The sequence below is a fragment of the Oryzias latipes genome, chromosome 11, assembly GCF_002234675.1.
Source record: "Oryzias latipes chromosome 11, ASM223467v1".
Lineage (NCBI taxonomy): Eukaryota > Metazoa > Chordata > Actinopteri > Beloniformes > Adrianichthyidae > Oryzias > Oryzias latipes.
Genome location: NC_019869.2, coordinates 6,974,026 through 6,991,525, shown reverse-complemented (window position 1 = coordinate 6,991,525; position 17,500 = coordinate 6,974,026). Strand labels below are relative to the sequence as shown.

General features: G+C 44.0%; 2 protein-coding genes, 1 long non-coding RNA gene and 2 other non-coding genes across 20 annotated transcripts in view; 1 reads left to right on the top strand and 4 right to left on the bottom strand.

The window, feature by feature from the left end:
* The window catches only part of LOC111946282, a 23,480-nt gene extending 20,626 nt beyond the window's left edge, over positions 1-2,854 (bottom strand). For 4 of the 11 annotated variants that reach the window (XR_002874082.1, XR_002874083.1, XM_023959639.1 and 1 more), the window contains exons 1-2: positions 2,660-2,849; positions 1,518-1,561 (exon numbers count right to left, since the gene is read on the bottom strand). Coding sequence is in view for 7 of the 11 variants with exons in the window: in XM_023959639.1 (XP_023815407.1) it covers positions 1,518-1,561; positions 2,660-2,762 (147 nt within the window). In the remaining 4 variants the exon portion in view is untranslated. Of the gene's footprint in view, positions 9-1,517; positions 1,562-1,707 lie in introns of those variants that run through there. The other 7 variants (XM_023959637.1, XM_023959643.1, XM_023959644.1 and 4 more) reach the window with 6 other exon arrangements.
* On the bottom strand, positions 697-802 carry LOC111948279. Its single transcript, XR_002874235.1, has one exon. It is a non-coding gene; the product is annotated as a U6 spliceosomal RNA (small nuclear RNA).
* Positions 2,855-5,590: 2,736 nt separating the features above from the next.
* LOC101158037 lies at positions 5,591-13,954 on the bottom strand. The gene is made up of 11 exons (XM_011480768.3): positions 13,858-13,954; positions 12,599-12,642; positions 9,697-9,785; positions 9,172-9,344; positions 8,638-9,085; positions 8,230-8,554; positions 7,911-8,156; positions 7,261-7,822; positions 6,934-7,158; positions 6,533-6,846; positions 5,591-6,435 (listed from the first exon to the last, which is right to left on the bottom strand). Exons 6-11 carry the CDS (start codon positions 8,446-8,448, stop codon positions 5,902-5,904), a joined length of 2,100 nt encoding a protein of 699 aa, XP_011479070.3. The 5' UTR covers positions 8,449-8,554; positions 8,638-9,085; positions 9,172-9,344; positions 9,697-9,785; positions 12,599-12,642; positions 13,858-13,954; the 3' UTR covers positions 5,591-5,901.
* LOC105355048 lies at positions 11,587-16,519 on the top strand. 6 transcript variants are annotated; one of them, XR_909559.3, is made up of 4 exons: positions 11,587-12,515; positions 12,621-12,653; positions 14,952-15,044; positions 15,327-15,339. It is a non-coding gene; the product is annotated as an uncharacterized LOC105355048 (long non-coding RNA). The 6 variants fall into 6 exon arrangements; XR_002874137.1 differs by having other exon boundaries at positions 11,589-12,515; positions 14,949-15,044; XR_002874138.1 differs by lacking the exon at positions 12,621-12,653 and having other exon boundaries at positions 12,030-12,515.
* On the bottom strand, positions 11,624-11,729 carry LOC111948268. Its single transcript, XR_002874224.1, has one exon. It is a non-coding gene; the product is annotated as a U6 spliceosomal RNA (small nuclear RNA).
* Positions 16,520-17,500: the final 981 nt, after the last annotated feature.

The following is a 17,500-nucleotide window of genomic DNA, read 5'->3' as shown; positions in this document are numbered from 1 at the left end:
TTATTAAGGACCCATAGAAGACCATAAAAATGTTTAAGTGGAAAACAAGAGTCAGCCGCTGAAGGACATCCATAAATGATTTGATAAATATCGTTTGGAATCGATACAAGTATCGCCAAATGAATATCGCGATATATCGCCAAATCGATTTTTTCTGCACACCCCTAGTTTTCAAAGTCCATGAATTCTATAAAGAAACTTTTATTTAAGCGTTTTGTTCTATTTTTGTGTAATATGAGAGTTCTTTTGAATTAAAAAAAAGACTTTTAAAAGATGACAGTTTTTTCGACGGAATAGAACAAAATTTCAAAGCAAAAACGGTTTTTAAAATTGAACCAGGATCGTTTTCTTGTTTGGTTTGGCTTTTAACAGATTTTGGACATTTTCAGCTTCTCAAATAATCTAAATATAATCAAACTGACTCCAATAAAAAGCTTTTAAAAACCAAATCAGCACAAGGATGTGATCCAAGTGTTTGCAAGTAAAACATGTCAGACTTCTTCTGCCTGGTTTCTGGTTTGTTGATCTCATTTGTTTGGTTTTTCTTTTTTTATATTTTCATATTTATTTTTGTCTGCTATGAATTTTTCTGAATACGAAATTAGAAAAAGACCAGTATAATGACTTTTCCTCTCATTAAGGGTTTTTTGTTCCTAAATAAAGGCACAGACATGGGTGAAATTGGTTTTTAAAAGAGAAAATGAGGAACGCTTCACGAATTTGCGTGTCATCCTTGCGCAGGGGCCATGCTAATCTTCTCTGTATCGTTCCAATTTTAGTAGATGCACTAGAGAACTAGTGCAATGGGATCCTCTCTGGGAGTTCTTTTTCAACCGCTCTTTCCTTTGCTCCTAACATCCCAGAGGTGTGTCCTGAAAGAAAGCTGTGGACTTTATAGCAAGCCACAGTGAATACAAACTCTTGAAGGAGAAAATCTTTTGGATCTCATCCAACTAGATCTAGAAGACAACAAGTAGCAGCAGAAAAAACAGCTCAGAGATGGCAGTCTGTGGTTCAGCTTCCAGCAACAGGACGGACAGAACTCACATGGACCTAAATTCAATAACAAGAACCCATCAAAGGCCAGGATTATACACTTTCCAGGGCTCCAGACTAACTTTTTTCACTAGGAGCACTTTGGCCCCCAACTGAAAATTTTAGGGGCACAACCAGAAAATTTAGGGGCGCATGCCGTAAATCAACATGCTAACCAAATCTATTCATCTCCACTGTATTACTAATAAATACTTTAATAATAGATGCAGAAATTACAATGTGCTGTTTCAAATTCAGTGTCACACAGGGCTCCAGACTGCGACCATCCTGAGTGGCTTGCTTGCTTGTTGAGAGCCTGTCGGCTCCTGATTGAACTAAATTCTGACCATTTCTTATTTTTTCTGCAATAAGATGCCTCTGAAAATTTTAATATACACTGTGAGTTTCTGTGCGGTAAAATTCTACTTCAAAATTCCTGTTTTTAAACACAAAAATACAGTCACGTTTAATCCAGAAAATACCTGTTGTAGTTCTGCCACACGGTGTCGCTGTTTCACCGCTCCACCTGGAGAGAAAACGTAAGATTCATTACATTGAAGCGCTGCATTCAATAAAAATAAAGAAACGGTGAATCTTCATTATATTTATTTTGTGGAATTGTGTTTTAATATTTTAAAAATTATAAAAGCAAATAACTTTAAACTAACTAACCTCATTTTCTCATGAAAAATACAAGATGAGCTGCACAGAAGTTGAAATATGTCTGTTTCATAGACACATTCGGTCACCAATCTGTTTTGTTCTTCGTACTAATAAATTTATTCACAAACATTACGTTGTATGTAGTTCTATTGACTAGTTTAAACGTTTTGTATTTGTCTGTGGTGAAGCAGGAAACAAGTCACAGCCGCAATTTGCTTCCATGTGAAGCTACAGAGGCAGGCAGGGACCGTCAATAAAGTACACCAAAACACCCCAGACAAACAATAGCAGTTTCTGACTTTAATTACCATAAATAACCCCTAAAACATCACAAGTACTCATTATTGTTCAAACAAACTCCACATAAATCCATGACATTATTTTATTACTGTTTTTCTTAGAGTGAACCTGCGTGTTCGAGTAATGCAAGATGTAGACGCGTCCTTGTACCTCGCTTGCCTTTAGGACAAATGCTAATAGTCTTAAAAAAAGTTATCAAATAATCAAATAACTGGACTTTTTCTACGCGCTGCAGCGCTTTCTGAGCGTCCAAACACAGAGAAATTGACCACAAACACCCACAGTCAGCAATAAATAAGCAGTTTAACATTAATTACTGGAACGGAATGGAAATTTGGGATGAAATAATTAGCGGGCCAGAAACTACTTTCAAATCCGCCATTAAAGTTTTGAACGTTACTAACATAAAATCAAACCTGTTTCTGTTTTCTACTAATAAAACATAATTAAACTGTGTTTTCGACATTACGAGCAACACACGTATACCAATATCTCAAGAAAACAGTTATTATCTCGTAATATCGACTTAATCACTCGAGAAAGCGAACTAATTGAACAACATGGCGGCCGCCGTCTTTCGTTAACCTATTTTTTTTTTTGAGCTGCTCGTCTTCTAATTCTCGCCTGTTTTGAGCTCAAAAAGCAGAATTCTGCTCATCACCGTTGTTTGGAATCAGGTTGCTCAGCAGGAGAAGGACAGACTGAGCACAGAAGTCGTACTGAGAGCCGTCCTGATCCCAACCTTTAACGCTGGAGTCTAGCATGGGACTTGTCCGAGACCTTCAGGGAACGTCCGGAAAAGAAAACTCCCTTGAAAAAGTTTAGGAATCTATAAACAATAAAGAAAGCACAAGTAGGATTTTTTTCTTTAAATCTGTAAATGAAAAAAAAAAAGAAAACACTATAAAATCATTTTTAGCAGAACACGCTGGATCACTGCTACACAACAGTCAGCGGGGCTTACAGAGCCGTGGCCCGCGCGGCTCTGGGCTTCTCGGACCACGCCCTGATTCACCTCATCCCCGCATACAGACAAAAGCTGAAGCTCTCCAAACCAACAGTGAGGACTTCCAAGATGTGGACCAGCGAGGCTGTGGAGGAGCTTCGCACGTGTCTGGACACAACGGACTGGGATGTGTTTAGAGCTGCCACAGACAGTTTGGATGATTACACAGACACTGTGACGTCATACATCCAGTTTTGTGAGGACAGCATCATCCCAACAAAAAACAGGGTTACTTATAACAATGATAAACCCTGGTTCACACCCAGACTGAGACAGCTGAGGAAGGAGAAAGAAGCAGCCTACAGAGCAAAAGATAAAGAGAGCTATAAGGCTGCTAAGTACCAGTTCTCAAAGGAGGTGGAACAGGCGAGAGCTCGGTACAATAAACGCCTGGAAGACCAATTCTCTGTCAACGACGTCACCTCTGTTTGGAGAGGGCTTAGGCAAATCACGAACTACAAGCCCAGAGCCCAACATGCTGCTGACGACCTACAACTGGCTGAGAGGCTTAACACCTTTTATGCCAGGTTTGAGGTCCCACAACCCTCCTCCTCCCCCCTCACTGAACAGGTTTCCTCAACAACTCTGGTGCCACTTTCCTCCCCCACCACTATCACTGAGGACAGTATGACCCCCCCAGACCACCTCTCCCCCACCACTGTCCTCTCAGTGACAGAAGAGGAGGTGCTTAAGCTTTTCCGGAAGCAAAACCCACGGAAGGCTCCAGGTCCGGACGGCATCTCGCCTGCCACCCTGAAACACTGCGCAGGCGAACTGGCAGCGGTCTTCACAGACATTTTCAACACCTCCCTGGAGGCCTGCCACGTCCCAGCCTGCTTCAAACTGTCCACCATCATCCCTGTCCCCAAGAAGCCCCGCATAACTGGCCTCAATGACTACAGGCCTGTGGCACTTACGTCTGTAGTCATGAAGTCATTCGAGCGTCTGGTCCTCCCCCACCTCAAATCCTTCACCTCCCCCCTCCTGGACCCTCTGCAGTTCGCCTACAGAGCCAACAGGTCTGTAGACGACGCTATCAACCTGGCCCTCCACTTCATCCTGCAGCATCTGGACTCCCCGGGAACCTATGCTAGGATCCTGTTTGTGGACTTCAGCTCTGCGTTCAATACCATCCTCCCCTCTCTGCTCCAGGAAAAGCTCCTCCAGCTCAACGTGCCTGACTCCACCTGTAGGTGGATTACTGACTTCCTCATGGACCGGAGGCAGTGTGTGCGGCTGGGGAAGAATGTCTCCACCACCCAATCTATCAGCACAGGAACTCCACAGGGCTGTGTACTTTCCCCTCTACTCTTCTCCCTGTACACTAACTGCTGCACCTCCAGCCATGACTCTGTCAAACTGATCAAGTTTGCAGATGACACCACCCTCATCGGACTCATCTCTAATGATGATGAGTCTGCCTATAGGAGGGAGGTGGACCGGCTGGGTTCGTGGTGCAGCATCAACAACCTGGAGCTGAACACTCAGAAGACAGTGGAGATGATAGTGGACTTCAGGAAAGTCACAGCCCCCTCACCCCCTCTCATCCTGACAGACTCTCCCATCACCATTGTGGACTCTGTCTGTTTCCTCGGCACCACCATCACGCAGGACCTCAAGTGGGAGCCGTCCATCTGCTCTCTCCTCAAAAAGGCCCAGCAGAGGATGTATTTCCTGCGGCAATTGAAGAAAGCCAGGCTGCCGGCCCAGATGATGGTGCAGTTCTACACGGCCATCATTGAGTCCATCCTCACCTCCTCCATCACCGTGTGGTACACTAGTGCCACAACCAGGGACATTAACAGACTACAGCGTATTGTGCGCTCAGCAGAGAAGGTGATCGGCTGCAGCCTCCCATCTGTCCAGGAACTATATGTCTCCAGAACCCGGGGACGTGCAGGCCGGATAGCTGCCGACCCTTCCCACCCTGGACATTCCCTACTGAAACTACTCCCTTCAGGCAGGAGGCTAAGGTCCATCAGGACCAGAACCTCCAGACACAAGAACAGTTTCTTTCCCTCTGCAGTCAGACTCTTAAACGCCCTGTAACCCCCCCCCCCTAAATTTCACGTCAATGTCCAACCAGTCACCAGCCCACTACCTGCACCTTGAACATTCTCAGTTGCACTGTTTTGACACTCCTTGCACTACTGACTCTATTTATATTTTTTGTTATGTCCATTGTGTAAAAATTTTGTTGCTTACTGTTCTTCTGTTTTATGTTGCACATTTGCACCGAAACAAATTCCTACTCTGTGTAGCTACACAGAATATGGCAATAAAAACCTCTTGAATCTTGAATCATTTCTTAAATAATGTATATCTGGAAATTAATGTCACTTTACAGAAACATCTGTAAAATAATCCCAGTGGTGTTTGAAATGTGGGGGGAAAAAAAGTGTCATTGTGAGTATTAAAGGGACACATGATGTAACTCAGATGGTGACATTAGTCAGACATGGTGTTGGATTGAGCTGCTTTGGATGACTTAAGACAGAATCAGAGACTCAAAGTGATGTGAAGCCTTTGTGTGAACAGTTTGTGTTGTTTTGTGCTTCTTTTTCAGATTTATTCAACAACCAAGAATTCATCAGGAAGACCCCTTTTTATTGTTTGTCAGATGTTTTCATCTCTGCTGGTGTTTTGCTTCAGAAACATCATTTATAGTTCAGAAAGTGCAGCTCATCTGTCTAGATTTATTGCAAAGATTTGTTTATTTATTACATAAGTTAGATTAACTTCTGTAGAGTTTTTCTTCCCATCCTGTTTTGTTTCAATTAGCTATGTTGTAACAAACCTTCATGGAAGCTCATTACATAAACATTAACAACATAAAAAAATATTTATTTTTCAATAAAACAAAAGTAGAAAAACTAAATATATATTTTAAAAAGTCTTTAGTGTTCCTTCCTCTTCATTTCTTCCCTCCATTCCTCCACACTCTTCCCGCCGACGGTTGCACAGTAAGACACCCCACCAATCCGTGTGTGGCCGGTGTCTAGCCTTTTCGGCTGGCCACACTTTGTGCAGATGTACTGCACAACCTGTCGGCGGACTTTTGTTGGAATGCCTTCTCCCGGTGCTGCAGCTGCTGCTTCCGCCGCTTTCCTCCTTCTGAAGGTGGTGGTCCTGGGCACACGCTCAGGAGGAGGAGGGGGTGATGGTTGTAGTGGTGATGGAGGAGCAGCTTCAGGGTCGAGCAGGGGCAGCTGGGGTTCAGCCCCTGAACATGCTGATGACAGAGGCATCTTCTCCTCTGGCCTCTTGTTGTCTAAGGGCTGTCCCTGTCCCACCTGAACCAAGGACAGCCCTTTAGCTGCAGGAAGAGGCTCCCAGGAAACAGCTGCAGCTGCAGGAAGGAGTCCAGCTTCCTGCTCCAGCACTGCCCTCTGCTGGTATCCTGGCTGACTATCCGGACCCTGGACCTCTTCCTGGGACAGAACCAGACAGTTGGCAAATGCAAAGCACAGAAATCCTACTAAAAATACACAACATCGTTTGATAGTGGACTCAGGTTGTAGATTTTACCTCAGAGTCTGAGGAGAGATGCTGACCAGCAGTTTGCGAGGTCCCAGGACGGACATCGTCTTCAGTGGTGGTGGGGGGGACTGGATGGCTCCCAGACCTGCTGGTGCCAGCTGGACCACCTGACCGGGCTGCTGTGTCAGAGGAGATGATGACTGGCTCAGAGATGGTGGGGTCTTCATCCTCATTGATGCCCTCATCCTCCTCTTGGAGAGCAGTGACAGCAGCAGCCTCGTCCGGAGCGTCAGGGTCCAGGCTGACATCCTCAAGCACGCTGCCCGTCTGCTGGTACAGGTACTCCACCCCGATGAGCTCCCCTGCAGTGACGACAGAGAGCTCAGGTCATTTTTGCAGATTGCTATGAAGTCAGATCTACACCTCTGGCCTCTTTTGTCGTTATTCACCTGTGTACGCAGCAGGTTTGGTGAAATCCTTAACCATCTGAAGACCAAGCACCCTTTGGCTCTTCTGGTTAAGGGCGTGCTTGAGGTGGCCACTGTAGGAGTGGAGAGGCGACAGATGTTCCTCAGCTGCAGCCGGAGGTGCAGCCGCTGCTGCTCGGTCCTCGTTCCACCTCACCAGTCCATCTATCAGGAACGCCTGGAAGTATTTGGGGCTGGCAGACGTCCCTGAGGGAACCGTGTAAACATCAGCAGTTAAGTTTACAAATTTCTAATAAAGTCTAAACTTCCACCATTTATCCCGTTAAACTGAACGGCATCTGCAGTTACCTGGGATGAACCGCTGGAGGTGGAGGTGGAAGGACCCCAGAGAGGTGGAGCCTCTAGCGCAGCGATAAACTGGCAGCCTGACCCCGCCCTTGGTCAGCCTGCCAGTCTCGGTGTAGAGCTGCACCCCCGGCCAGTCCTGGATGCAGCTAAGGTGCCGCCTCTGGGTGCTCCAGATCTCCTGAATGCGGAGAGCATCCAGCAACGGGATGTCCAGGGTGTCGCGTCCTGCCGGGCCACTGAAGGTGTCCAGAAGGCTTTGGATGAGGAGTGCCGTCCCCTCAGCTCCACGTGTCCGACGACGACAGTGGAGCCTCCACTCCTCCTTGGAAACCCTCTGGATCACGTCCGCATCCGTCAGGCCGACCATCCCGTGCTTCCCTTCCAGCTCGGACCGCTTAGCCTGAGTCAGACGGCGGGCATCTCCGGGGTCCACCTCGAAGATGCAGTGAGACAGCTGCTTCATGAAGGTGGGATAGAGCTGGTGGCTCTTGGTAGTGACACCTGACGCAAAGCGGCGCATCAGGTGCCCGATGTCAAGTCGAACCACCAGCTGCCTCCACTCCTACAAGACAAACGTGGAGAGAACTTTAGGACTGAACTGTGTGCAACATGTCAGCATTAACAAAAACATGATGAATCTGAGTTCTTACCGAAAATAAGGCAGCTGTCCTGCACACACCGTCTGTGCTGCAGCAGTCGCGGTCCACATAAATGAGCTGGGGGGGAGGAACCTTGGCGAGTCGATACCGCCTCATCAGCCCGGCCGCCATCCTGGACAGACCCTCAGAGCCCTCAGAGCAGGTGAGGACGCTCATGAGGACCTGACCGTGCTCGTTACCTACGTTGGTAACCAAGGCGGCCGAGTCGGAGGCAGCTCCTGCGAGCTTCTTCGTCACCTGAACAGAGATGTTTTTCAGAACAGACTCAAACTTCTGCTTGAGAATCCACAGGAGAAAAACATTCCCAAACCTTCTTGGTGGAATCCATTTTTAAGATGGATCCAAAGGTGGACGTGATCCTGGCCTTGTACTCGTCCAGCCGCGTCAGGACGTCGTAGCCGTACACCGTCAGCAGCCAGACGGGTGATGGAAGAGGGGGCATAGGTGGAGGTGGTGGAAACTGCCCCCCCACATTGTTCAAGGCCAGGAACCGCTCGCAGACGCCAAGGTAGTGGATCGCTCTCCGCATCCAGGAGTCCGAGTGCTGCTCCCGCAGGGTGTTGTACAGCCGGTTGGCACTGTTGCCCAACGTGCGAGACCTGAGCTGTGCAACCACCCTTTGGTCACAGGACAGCCTGCATCAACACAATCACCATATGCCAACATGTAGACAAAGTTTCACACACAAATAAACAGATGGTTAAATGTCGCCTCTTACTTGTACGTGAGTACAGCGGGAAACTGGCAGCTGTAGGTGGGAGCCAGCTGCCGTACGATCCCCTGTGACCACCCCCGACCTTCTTCTTACACCGACGGCACTCCAGGTACTCCGTGGCCATGAGGTACCAGCCGTCGATGTCCAGGACCCTCCGGATGGTCCTGTACAGCCCAGCCTTCGTCAGTGGCCCGCCACACAAAGGCTGGGGACATGTCAGCTGAAGGCCCCAGATCCTGTGGGGCATCCACAGGAACAGCCGACATGCGAAGAACAGGTCAGGGGACGCGGGAGGTTGGTGGTAGATTGGGCGGGGCTGGGGAGGGTTCCACCACAGATTCAGCTCAGTGGTGAGCTTGGATCTCCCCGAGCTGTCCCTGGTGAACAGCACCCGCCCGATCCACTGCTGCTGCTCTGCAGAGAGAGCTGCCCGCCAGGACTCAGGCAGCAGCTGAAGAGACGAGATGGAGCAGCTTTAATGTATGACTGCTGTTAGCGACACAGAGACACAAAAAGCTGCAGCTACTGTCACATCACCTCTGCATCGCCAGCAGATGAAGGTGGAGCGAGGACAGCTGGAGCTGGCTGCTCCTCAAGCCCAGTTAAAGGGAGAACTGTATCCGGTTGTCCACTCAGCCCAGCAGAGTCGCCATCGTCAGAGGAAGAAGGTGGAGCATCGGGAACCAAAGGAGGAGCCGGTACTTGTGAGGCTGAAACAGAAAGAACAGATTTTGAATTAAAAAAGTCGACACTTCCTGAATAAACATTTTTCAGAGGAGCTTTTAAACTCTCTTAAATAATTAAATAATGGCTGTGCTGCTTTTAAGTTGGTGAAAATAAAAAATCATTGAAGTTCTGTTTAGTCACTTTGGTGCCAATATTCTCAGGAATTTCTTCTCTTCAGTCGATTTCCAGAAGAAGTGAATATGAAAATATAACTTTAGATCTTTGCCTTCAGAACCACAGCAGATCTAAAGACAATATGTACAACAGACTCCATAGGAGGATTGAGAGATTGAAGTCTTTCAGAAACTGCAGAGATGTTCTTCTTCTTGAACTGACCTCCTTCAGCCTCCAGATGGAGCAGTGAGGGAATCTCCATCTTTCTTCATCAACAGTTGGTCGTTCCGTGTCTTTCCAGATTTCTGCTGCTGAAAAAGACAAACCATGATGGAGGTTAGACCTGCAGCAGAAACACCCACCAGTCCAACATCTCAGCATGGACACAGAAATAACAGTTCAGCTTCTTCTCTCCTGTTAGTTTGATGGATTCTGAAGGGAATCAGCTTTGAAATAATCACGTTGGAACATTTCTCCTCTTTCTTTGCTTTGATTTTATGCTCAACAGCAGAAAAACAAAGAATCCTGCAGTTCTCACAGCTGTAACGCCTGGATTATTCTGGGATGGACTGTGAAAAAGTGTTTTTCTTTACTCATGAATAGTTAATTCTGGCTCATTATTTTACTTTGGCAGATTCTACTAAGTACTTCTACAGTATTAGTACAGGATGACTGTAATGTAGTTTTTCACAGAATGAAAGTATTCTACAGAATCTAAGGCTAAGAACATTTAGATTCAAACTTCTCTTCCTGGTTTTTGAAGACAATAAATGTAACTCAAACAAATATTTACTGATTTAAGCCCTTTGTTCTCATCTTACAGGTATTGTTTTCACTTATAAACGTTTTATGCAAAGTAGCCACACTAATCACCAAATATTTGTTGTTTTAACATAAATAATGGTATTTTATTTTTTTATTTAATCTTTTTTTTTTAAAATAATTTTTCTTAAGGTTTGACTTCTTAAGTGAATTTTTTACACCTTCAGCTCCTCAGATTTAAAAAAAAAATGAATAATTTGACCTTAAATTGATTTTCAATACCAAACCAGATCCCAAATATGTGATGAAATGATGTGTTTTCTTTTAACTCAGTGCTTCACAAAAAGCGATGCCAGCGGGGGGGGCGCGCGGTGGTGGCGGTTTTATGCACAGGTAATACGGGCAATTGTCCGGTGTGCAAATTTAACGTGGGGGCGGTGGTGTCAGCGGCTCAGTGCTTGGAAACTAAATCTGGTCCACTATTCGGTTCCTATTATCTGTTCTTTCACAGAGTTTGTAAAAGCCTGAAACCTTTGAATCCCCGTTCGTGCAGCTGCTCATGTCTGTGTCACACGCGGCTGCGTGAGAGAGAATGAAAGGGGAGGGGGGGGTGGGCTTCGTCTGTCAGGTAACACGGGGCACGCGGAGAGCTGCCTGTTGCGCAACACCAGGATCATCGGTGCCTTTAGCTTCCTCAGCTCATGCTAATAATGTCATTCTTTATGAACTATTGTAGAGGTTTTGATGACGTGTCTTTAGTTTCCTTAAATGTATCTTCGTCTGCCTGGTGTTTAGTTGGTGTCAGTTTTTGACAGAAAGACAGCAGGTCATGCAGGAAAACAGCTGCACTTTATGACATCATGAATAAATAATCCATCATTTAGAAAAAAAAATCAGAACAATGTTTTTATCCATTTCTTCAGACTAAAAATGTTAAATATATTGGTGGTGCTGTGTTAATGTTTCAGATCAATTTAAATTAAATATTATTTATCAATTGAATTATTTTTCTAAGCATCAAATGGTTCAGTTGGTCAAAATATTTCTAGTTTAAATAAGGAATGACAGATTTTTTTATTTCAGGCACTTTTAGCTTCTTTTCTGTTTTAGACTATAACAGGGTTTCTGTGTGGCTAAATTAATGTAATATTTGTTCAAAGTGGATTTATATTCATTTTTTCTTATGTTAAAAGATACAATTTTAAATTTTAGTTAAGTTTTTTTTAAATTATTATTTACATTTAAACTTGTATCTGCGGTGAGTTTTCCTGAAACGTTTATTATGAGCTCTATTAAAAATGGTCCAGTATTAGCTGGATGTGTCATATTAAAGTTTATTTTTATTAAAACAAGGACACACAGATGGGTGAATTTGGTTTTTAAAAGAGAAAATGAGGAACGCTTCACGAATTTGCGTGTCATCCTTGCGCAGGGGCCATGCTAATCTTCTCTGTATCGTTCCAATTTTAGTATATGCACTAGAGAACTAGTGCGATGAGCCAAAGTCTCTGAGTGCTTTTTAAACCCTCCCCTCTGCTACTCCTCTCAAGCATGAGGTGTGATCTGAGGGAACGCAGTGGACTTTAAAGGGAACCACAATGATGACAAAACACCAAAAAGGATCATCTGTTTCTCCCATGACACAGGATCGTCTCAGGTTCACCATCTCCATTTAAAGTTTGACTTAAATGTTTCTGATCAGATTAAAATTACATTTTTTCTGACTTTGTGAGAAACTTCTTGGAAGGATTCTGGGAAAAGAAGGGGGGTTTTGTCACGTCAGACGAGTGCGACTGGTTTCCCGGAAGCGCCAGAACAAAAGGTCAAGTCAACACCCCTCCAGGAGGACCTTTACCAATCCCCACAGCAGCTCCAACCAACCCCCATGTGTTGGTGGTTACACACACAGGGGTGGAGACGCTCTTTCAGACAAGGATCTGTGTGGAGAAAGAGAAAACTGGTCTGACCGCGTCAGACTGACATCATTCTGCTGCTGCCTTCAAGCAGGAAGCCAAAGCGACGACTCGCTGCAGAAAAATCAGCTCAGAGACGAAGTCTGTGCTTCTGCTTCCAGCAACAGGACGGACAGAACTCACATGGACCTAAATTCAATAAGAAGAACCCATCAAAGACCAGGATTATACACTTTCATTACTGCGGAGACCATCCTGAGTGGCTTGCTTCCTTGTTGAGAGCCTGTTGGCTCCTGATTGAACTAAATTCTGACCATTTCCTGCTTTTTCTGCAATATTCTGCCTCGGAAATTCTTTAAATACATTGTGAGTATCTGTGCGGTAAAATTCTACTACAAAATTCCTGTTTTTAAACACAAAGATACAGTCATGTTTAATCCAGAAAATACCTGCTGTATTTCTGCCACACAGTGTCGCTGTTTCACCGCTCCACCTGGAGAGAAAGTAAGATTCATTACATGGAAGCTTTGCATTCAATAAAAATAAAGAAACGGTGGATCTTTGTTATATTTATTCTGTGGAATTTTGTTCTAATATTTTAAGAACTTTAAAAGCAAATAACAATAAAATAACTAACCTCATTTACTCATGAAACATGAGATGAACTGCTATTAGAAGTTGAAATGTGTCCGTATCTGTTTTGTTCTTCCTACTAACTTTATCCACAAACATAACGCTTAATGTAGTTCTATAGACTAGTATATATTTTTTGGTTATGCCGAAAACGAGTCATAGCCGGAGTTTGCCTCGATGTGAAACCACAGAGGAAGGCAGGGACCGTCAATAAAGTACACCAAAAAACCCCAGAAATAAGCAGTTTCTCAGTTACTCACCATAACAATAAAGTTAAAAAAAGTTACTCACCATAAATAACTGCTAACATCACAAGTACTCATTATTGTTCAAACAAACTCCACATAAATCCACAATATTATTTTATTACTGTTTTTCTTAGAGTGAACCAGCGTGTTCGAGTGATGCAAGTTGTAGACGCGTCCTTCTTGTCACCTTAGGACAAAACTAATAGTTCTAAAAAAGTTATCAAATTATCAAATTACTGGACTTTTTCTACACGCTGCAGCGCTTTCTAAAATAAGCTGTTTAACATTAATTACATTTAAAAAAATGGCGGATGAAACTACTAGTAGTTTCTGGCCCGCTAATTTCCCCAAATTTCGATTCCGTTACAATAATAAATGTTAAACTGCTTATTATTTCTGACTGTGGGTGTTTGTGGTCAATTTCTCTGTATTTGGACGTTCAGAAAGCGCTGCAGCGCGTAGAAAAAGTCCAGTTATTTGATAACTTTTTTTTGGAACTATTAGCATTGTAGTACTAGTAGTACTGCTTGTTTCAAATCCGCCATTTCGAGTTTTGAACATTAGAAACATAAAATTGAATCTGTTTCTTTTTACTGTGTTTTCGGCGCAACACATTTATACCATTATCTCACGAAAACAGTTGTTATTATCTCGTAGTATGACTTAATCACTCGAGAAAACGAACTTGAACAACATGGCGGCCGTCGTCTTTCGTTTCCCTAAAAGTTTTTAACAATTTCTTTGATCTGAACCGCCACGTATGAGCTGCTCGTCTTCTCATGATTGTCGCATGTGTGAAGCTCAAAAAGCAGAATTCTGCTCCTCACCGTCGTTTGGACTCAGGTTGATCGGGAGAAGTAGGACAAGGAAGCACACAAGCCGAACCCAGAGCGGTTCTGATCCGAACCTTTCACGCTGGAGTCCAGTAGGTGACTAGTCCGAGACATTCAGGAAACGTCCGAAAAAGAAAATCTCCCTTGAAAAAGTTTAGGAATTTAGAAACAATAAAGAAAGCACAAGTAAGATTTTGTTTATCTATAAATGGACCCCCCCCCCCACCACTGTAAAATCATTACTGAAATAAGTAAAATAATAAACTAAAAAATGAGGTTTTTAAAGACAACACAAACACAGTAAAAACATTGATTTCCACCTTTACTGAATGTCTGTGAATCTATCAATCGATGACCTCACGTGTTCATGGTTTTCATCCATTTACAGGTTCTTTTTGTTGAGAAAATTCGTTCCAGTTGTTTGTTTCTTTAGAAGGATCAGCAGCAGATGATTTTTATGCTGCAACCGCGCACAGCGGGCCGCGAACTCGCGAGCTTCTGCACGGCGACAGGAAGTCTTCCTCCGACGGGCCTGATCAGAGTGTTCCAACTTCTCAATCAATCAAATGGCCAGAATTGTTCCAATTTCTAGTATCAAACTTTGCTGTGTCCAATCAGAGAGCCGGATTCGTTCCAATTCCTTCAAATAACTGCCGGTTTTCCATTATTTTAAGACAAATAAACAGTTTGCATTATTTCAAGTGTCTAAAAGAGATTAATGTATTTGTGAAGAAGTGAACTCACGTTGTTACGTGTGTTTTAGTGAAAAAGGAAAAGGAAAGAACATATTTAATACAAAGTTTGCAGGCGGAGATGATTTTGTTTTTACAGGGAACGTTTATTTGCAATAAAAGTAGAATTGAAAAGAAAATATCAAGAATAAACTTCTTTTGAATCAGAACATTTTTAATAATAGGAATATTGTTTCCACAGAAACCTAAAATGTGTGCAGAGATTTAAATGGAAATGAGATCCAGCAAAGTACCAGGAGTGAAGAAGCTGAGAGGAGATTTCTCCGATGATGCTGTGATGATGAACCTGCTGGTGTTTCTGCGGCAGCTCTAACCTCTGTCATTGTTCACCAGCAGAAACCTGGAAAAACACAGAACGACCCACTGACTGACTTTGGATGAAGAAAGAGGAAGACTCCCACCAGCTTTCATGGGAGAAGAAGGTCCAAGGTGAGGCAGGTCGTCAGTCTTGGGAAGGGATGGGAGAGGTGGAGTGGTGGATTCTGGACCCGTGCAGAAGCTCATGAGTTCATGTCTCACTTTGTACACTCAGACTGAAAAGGTTCAAATCATAGAAATGCAGGAGAAATCTAAAAGATTTAGCAAAGTATTTGCATCTCTAAATACTTTGAAATTGGGCTGATTTGGTGGTGAGAGATGATGCATTGAATCATTTGGCACAAAGAGATGTGAAAGTACTGAGTAAACAAATTGTTTTGTGCTTTTTTTCAGACTTAATCATCGACAAAACAAAGCTGCAGCTGCAGAACTCTCCGTGTTCTGGACAGATGTGTTCACCAAAGAGGGCAGAACTCTCTCATCACACATAAACGTCAGCTAAAACTAAATTGGATCAAGGTTTTTTGAAAGCTTAAGCATTAGAACAAAAAGTGTGGCGCTTCAACTCGTCCTGAAGATCTTTTCACACTTTTCCCAGAGTTTTTCATCTATGCTTCTGCTTTGTGTTCAACCTTTGAACCTGATTGATGAACTCTTTCTTTGCTTCAGAACCATCATGTTGTGGATTAGCTTTCAAAGTACAGCGTCTGTTAAAAATCTGTTCTATTTTTATTGATTCTCAAAGTTAGAATCTTGAACAGTTCTTCTTCCTCACATCCTGCACTTTAAAATGTGTCAATAAGCTACATTTAGTGTCAAACCTACATAAAATGTTGATTTTGCACAAATCGTTACAGCTTCAAGAAAAACTGCAGAACACGAAATGTCTGTGAAATTGTATCTATTTTTCAATCCAATAAACTTTTATCACCTTTCAGTCTTTTGTTTCCTATTCTTCCTCCACACGTTTCCTACTGACAGCTGCACATTATAGGAGACACCAGCATTGCATGTGTGGCCACACCTTCTGATGGAAAATGTGTCCATGATGGAGGCCCTCTCTAAAATACAGAAGCTGCTGCTTCGGCTTTCTTCCTCTTCTGATGATGAGGATGATAGCAGGAGCAGCTTCTCTGACTTCAGTATCTTCTAGTCGCAGTGTTGTCCCACCTGAACAGAAGACAGTCCTTTAGTCCTGTATGGACTCTCCAAGGTCCTCCCCCCAGCTCATCTACGTGGATCACGACTGCTGCTGCAGCAGAGACGGCGTGTCCAAGACATCTGCCTTGTTTTGGGTACCAACTCAGATTCACTATGTTTGCACTACTGCTGACACAGTTCAGTCCTAAAGGTCTCTCAACGTTTGTCTTGTAGGAGTGGGGGCAGCTGCCTGGTGGTTCGACTTGACATTTGGTACCTGATGCGCCGCTTTGCCTCAGGTGTCACCACTGAGAGCCACCAGCTCCATCCCACCTTCATGAGGCAGCTGTCTCACTGCATCTTCCAGGTGGACCCCGGAGGAGCCCGCCGTCTGACTCAGGCTAAGCGGTCCCAGCTGGAGGGGGAGCACGGGATGGAAGGGGACAGAAGGAGGAAAGCGGCAGAAGCACCAGAGGAAGGCCTTCCACCAGCCACAAAAGTCCGCCGACAGGTTGTGCAGTACACCTGCAGAAAGTGTGGCCAGCCCAAAAGGCTAGACACTGGCCACACACGCATGTCTGGGCTGTCGTACTGCGCAAGTGTGGGCGGGAAAAGTGTGGAGGAGCGGAGGGAACAGATGAAATGGGAACAGGAACAATGAAGACCTTCAAAAATATATCTATATTTTTTTATTTCACACATAAATATTTTTTGTTGCAAAGCTTGTGTTATTTAGTTTTATTAAACAGGTAGTACTTTGGCTAAAAATGAGTTTCCATGAAGGTTTGTCACAACATAGTTTATTGAAACAGAACAGGATGTGAAGAAGAACTCTAACTTGTAATTTATGGAATGAATAAACATAAAACTTTGCAATAAATCTAGACAGATGAGCTGCATTTCCAAACTATAAATGATGTTTCTTTAGCAAAACACCAGCAGAGATGAAAACATCTGATTAACACTAAAAAAAGAGTCTTCCTGAGGAATTGTAGCTCCATCTTCTCTCATCCCTTCAGGCAGCTTCAGGTTGCTGAATAAATCTGAAAAAGAAGCACAAACAACACAAATTGTTCACACAGAACAACACAAACTGTTCACACAAAGGCTTCACATCACTTTGAGGCTCTGATTGTGTCTTAGGCCAGACAAGGCAGCTCAATCCAACACCTGTCACCCTCAGAGTTACATCACGTGTCCCTTTAATTCACACTTTTTCACCACTGAAATCATTTCAGACAACTTTGTGATAATTTTACACATGTTTCTGTAAATTGACACAATTGTAATGTCTTTTGTTGTGATTGCCCAAGGCGGGGCTCGAACTCACGAGCTCGTGCACGGCAGCAAGAGGCCCGTCTTCTCCCCTCTTCCCCCCACAGAGAAGAATGAGCACATTATTCTCTGTCACTACTTTTTTTTGTTCC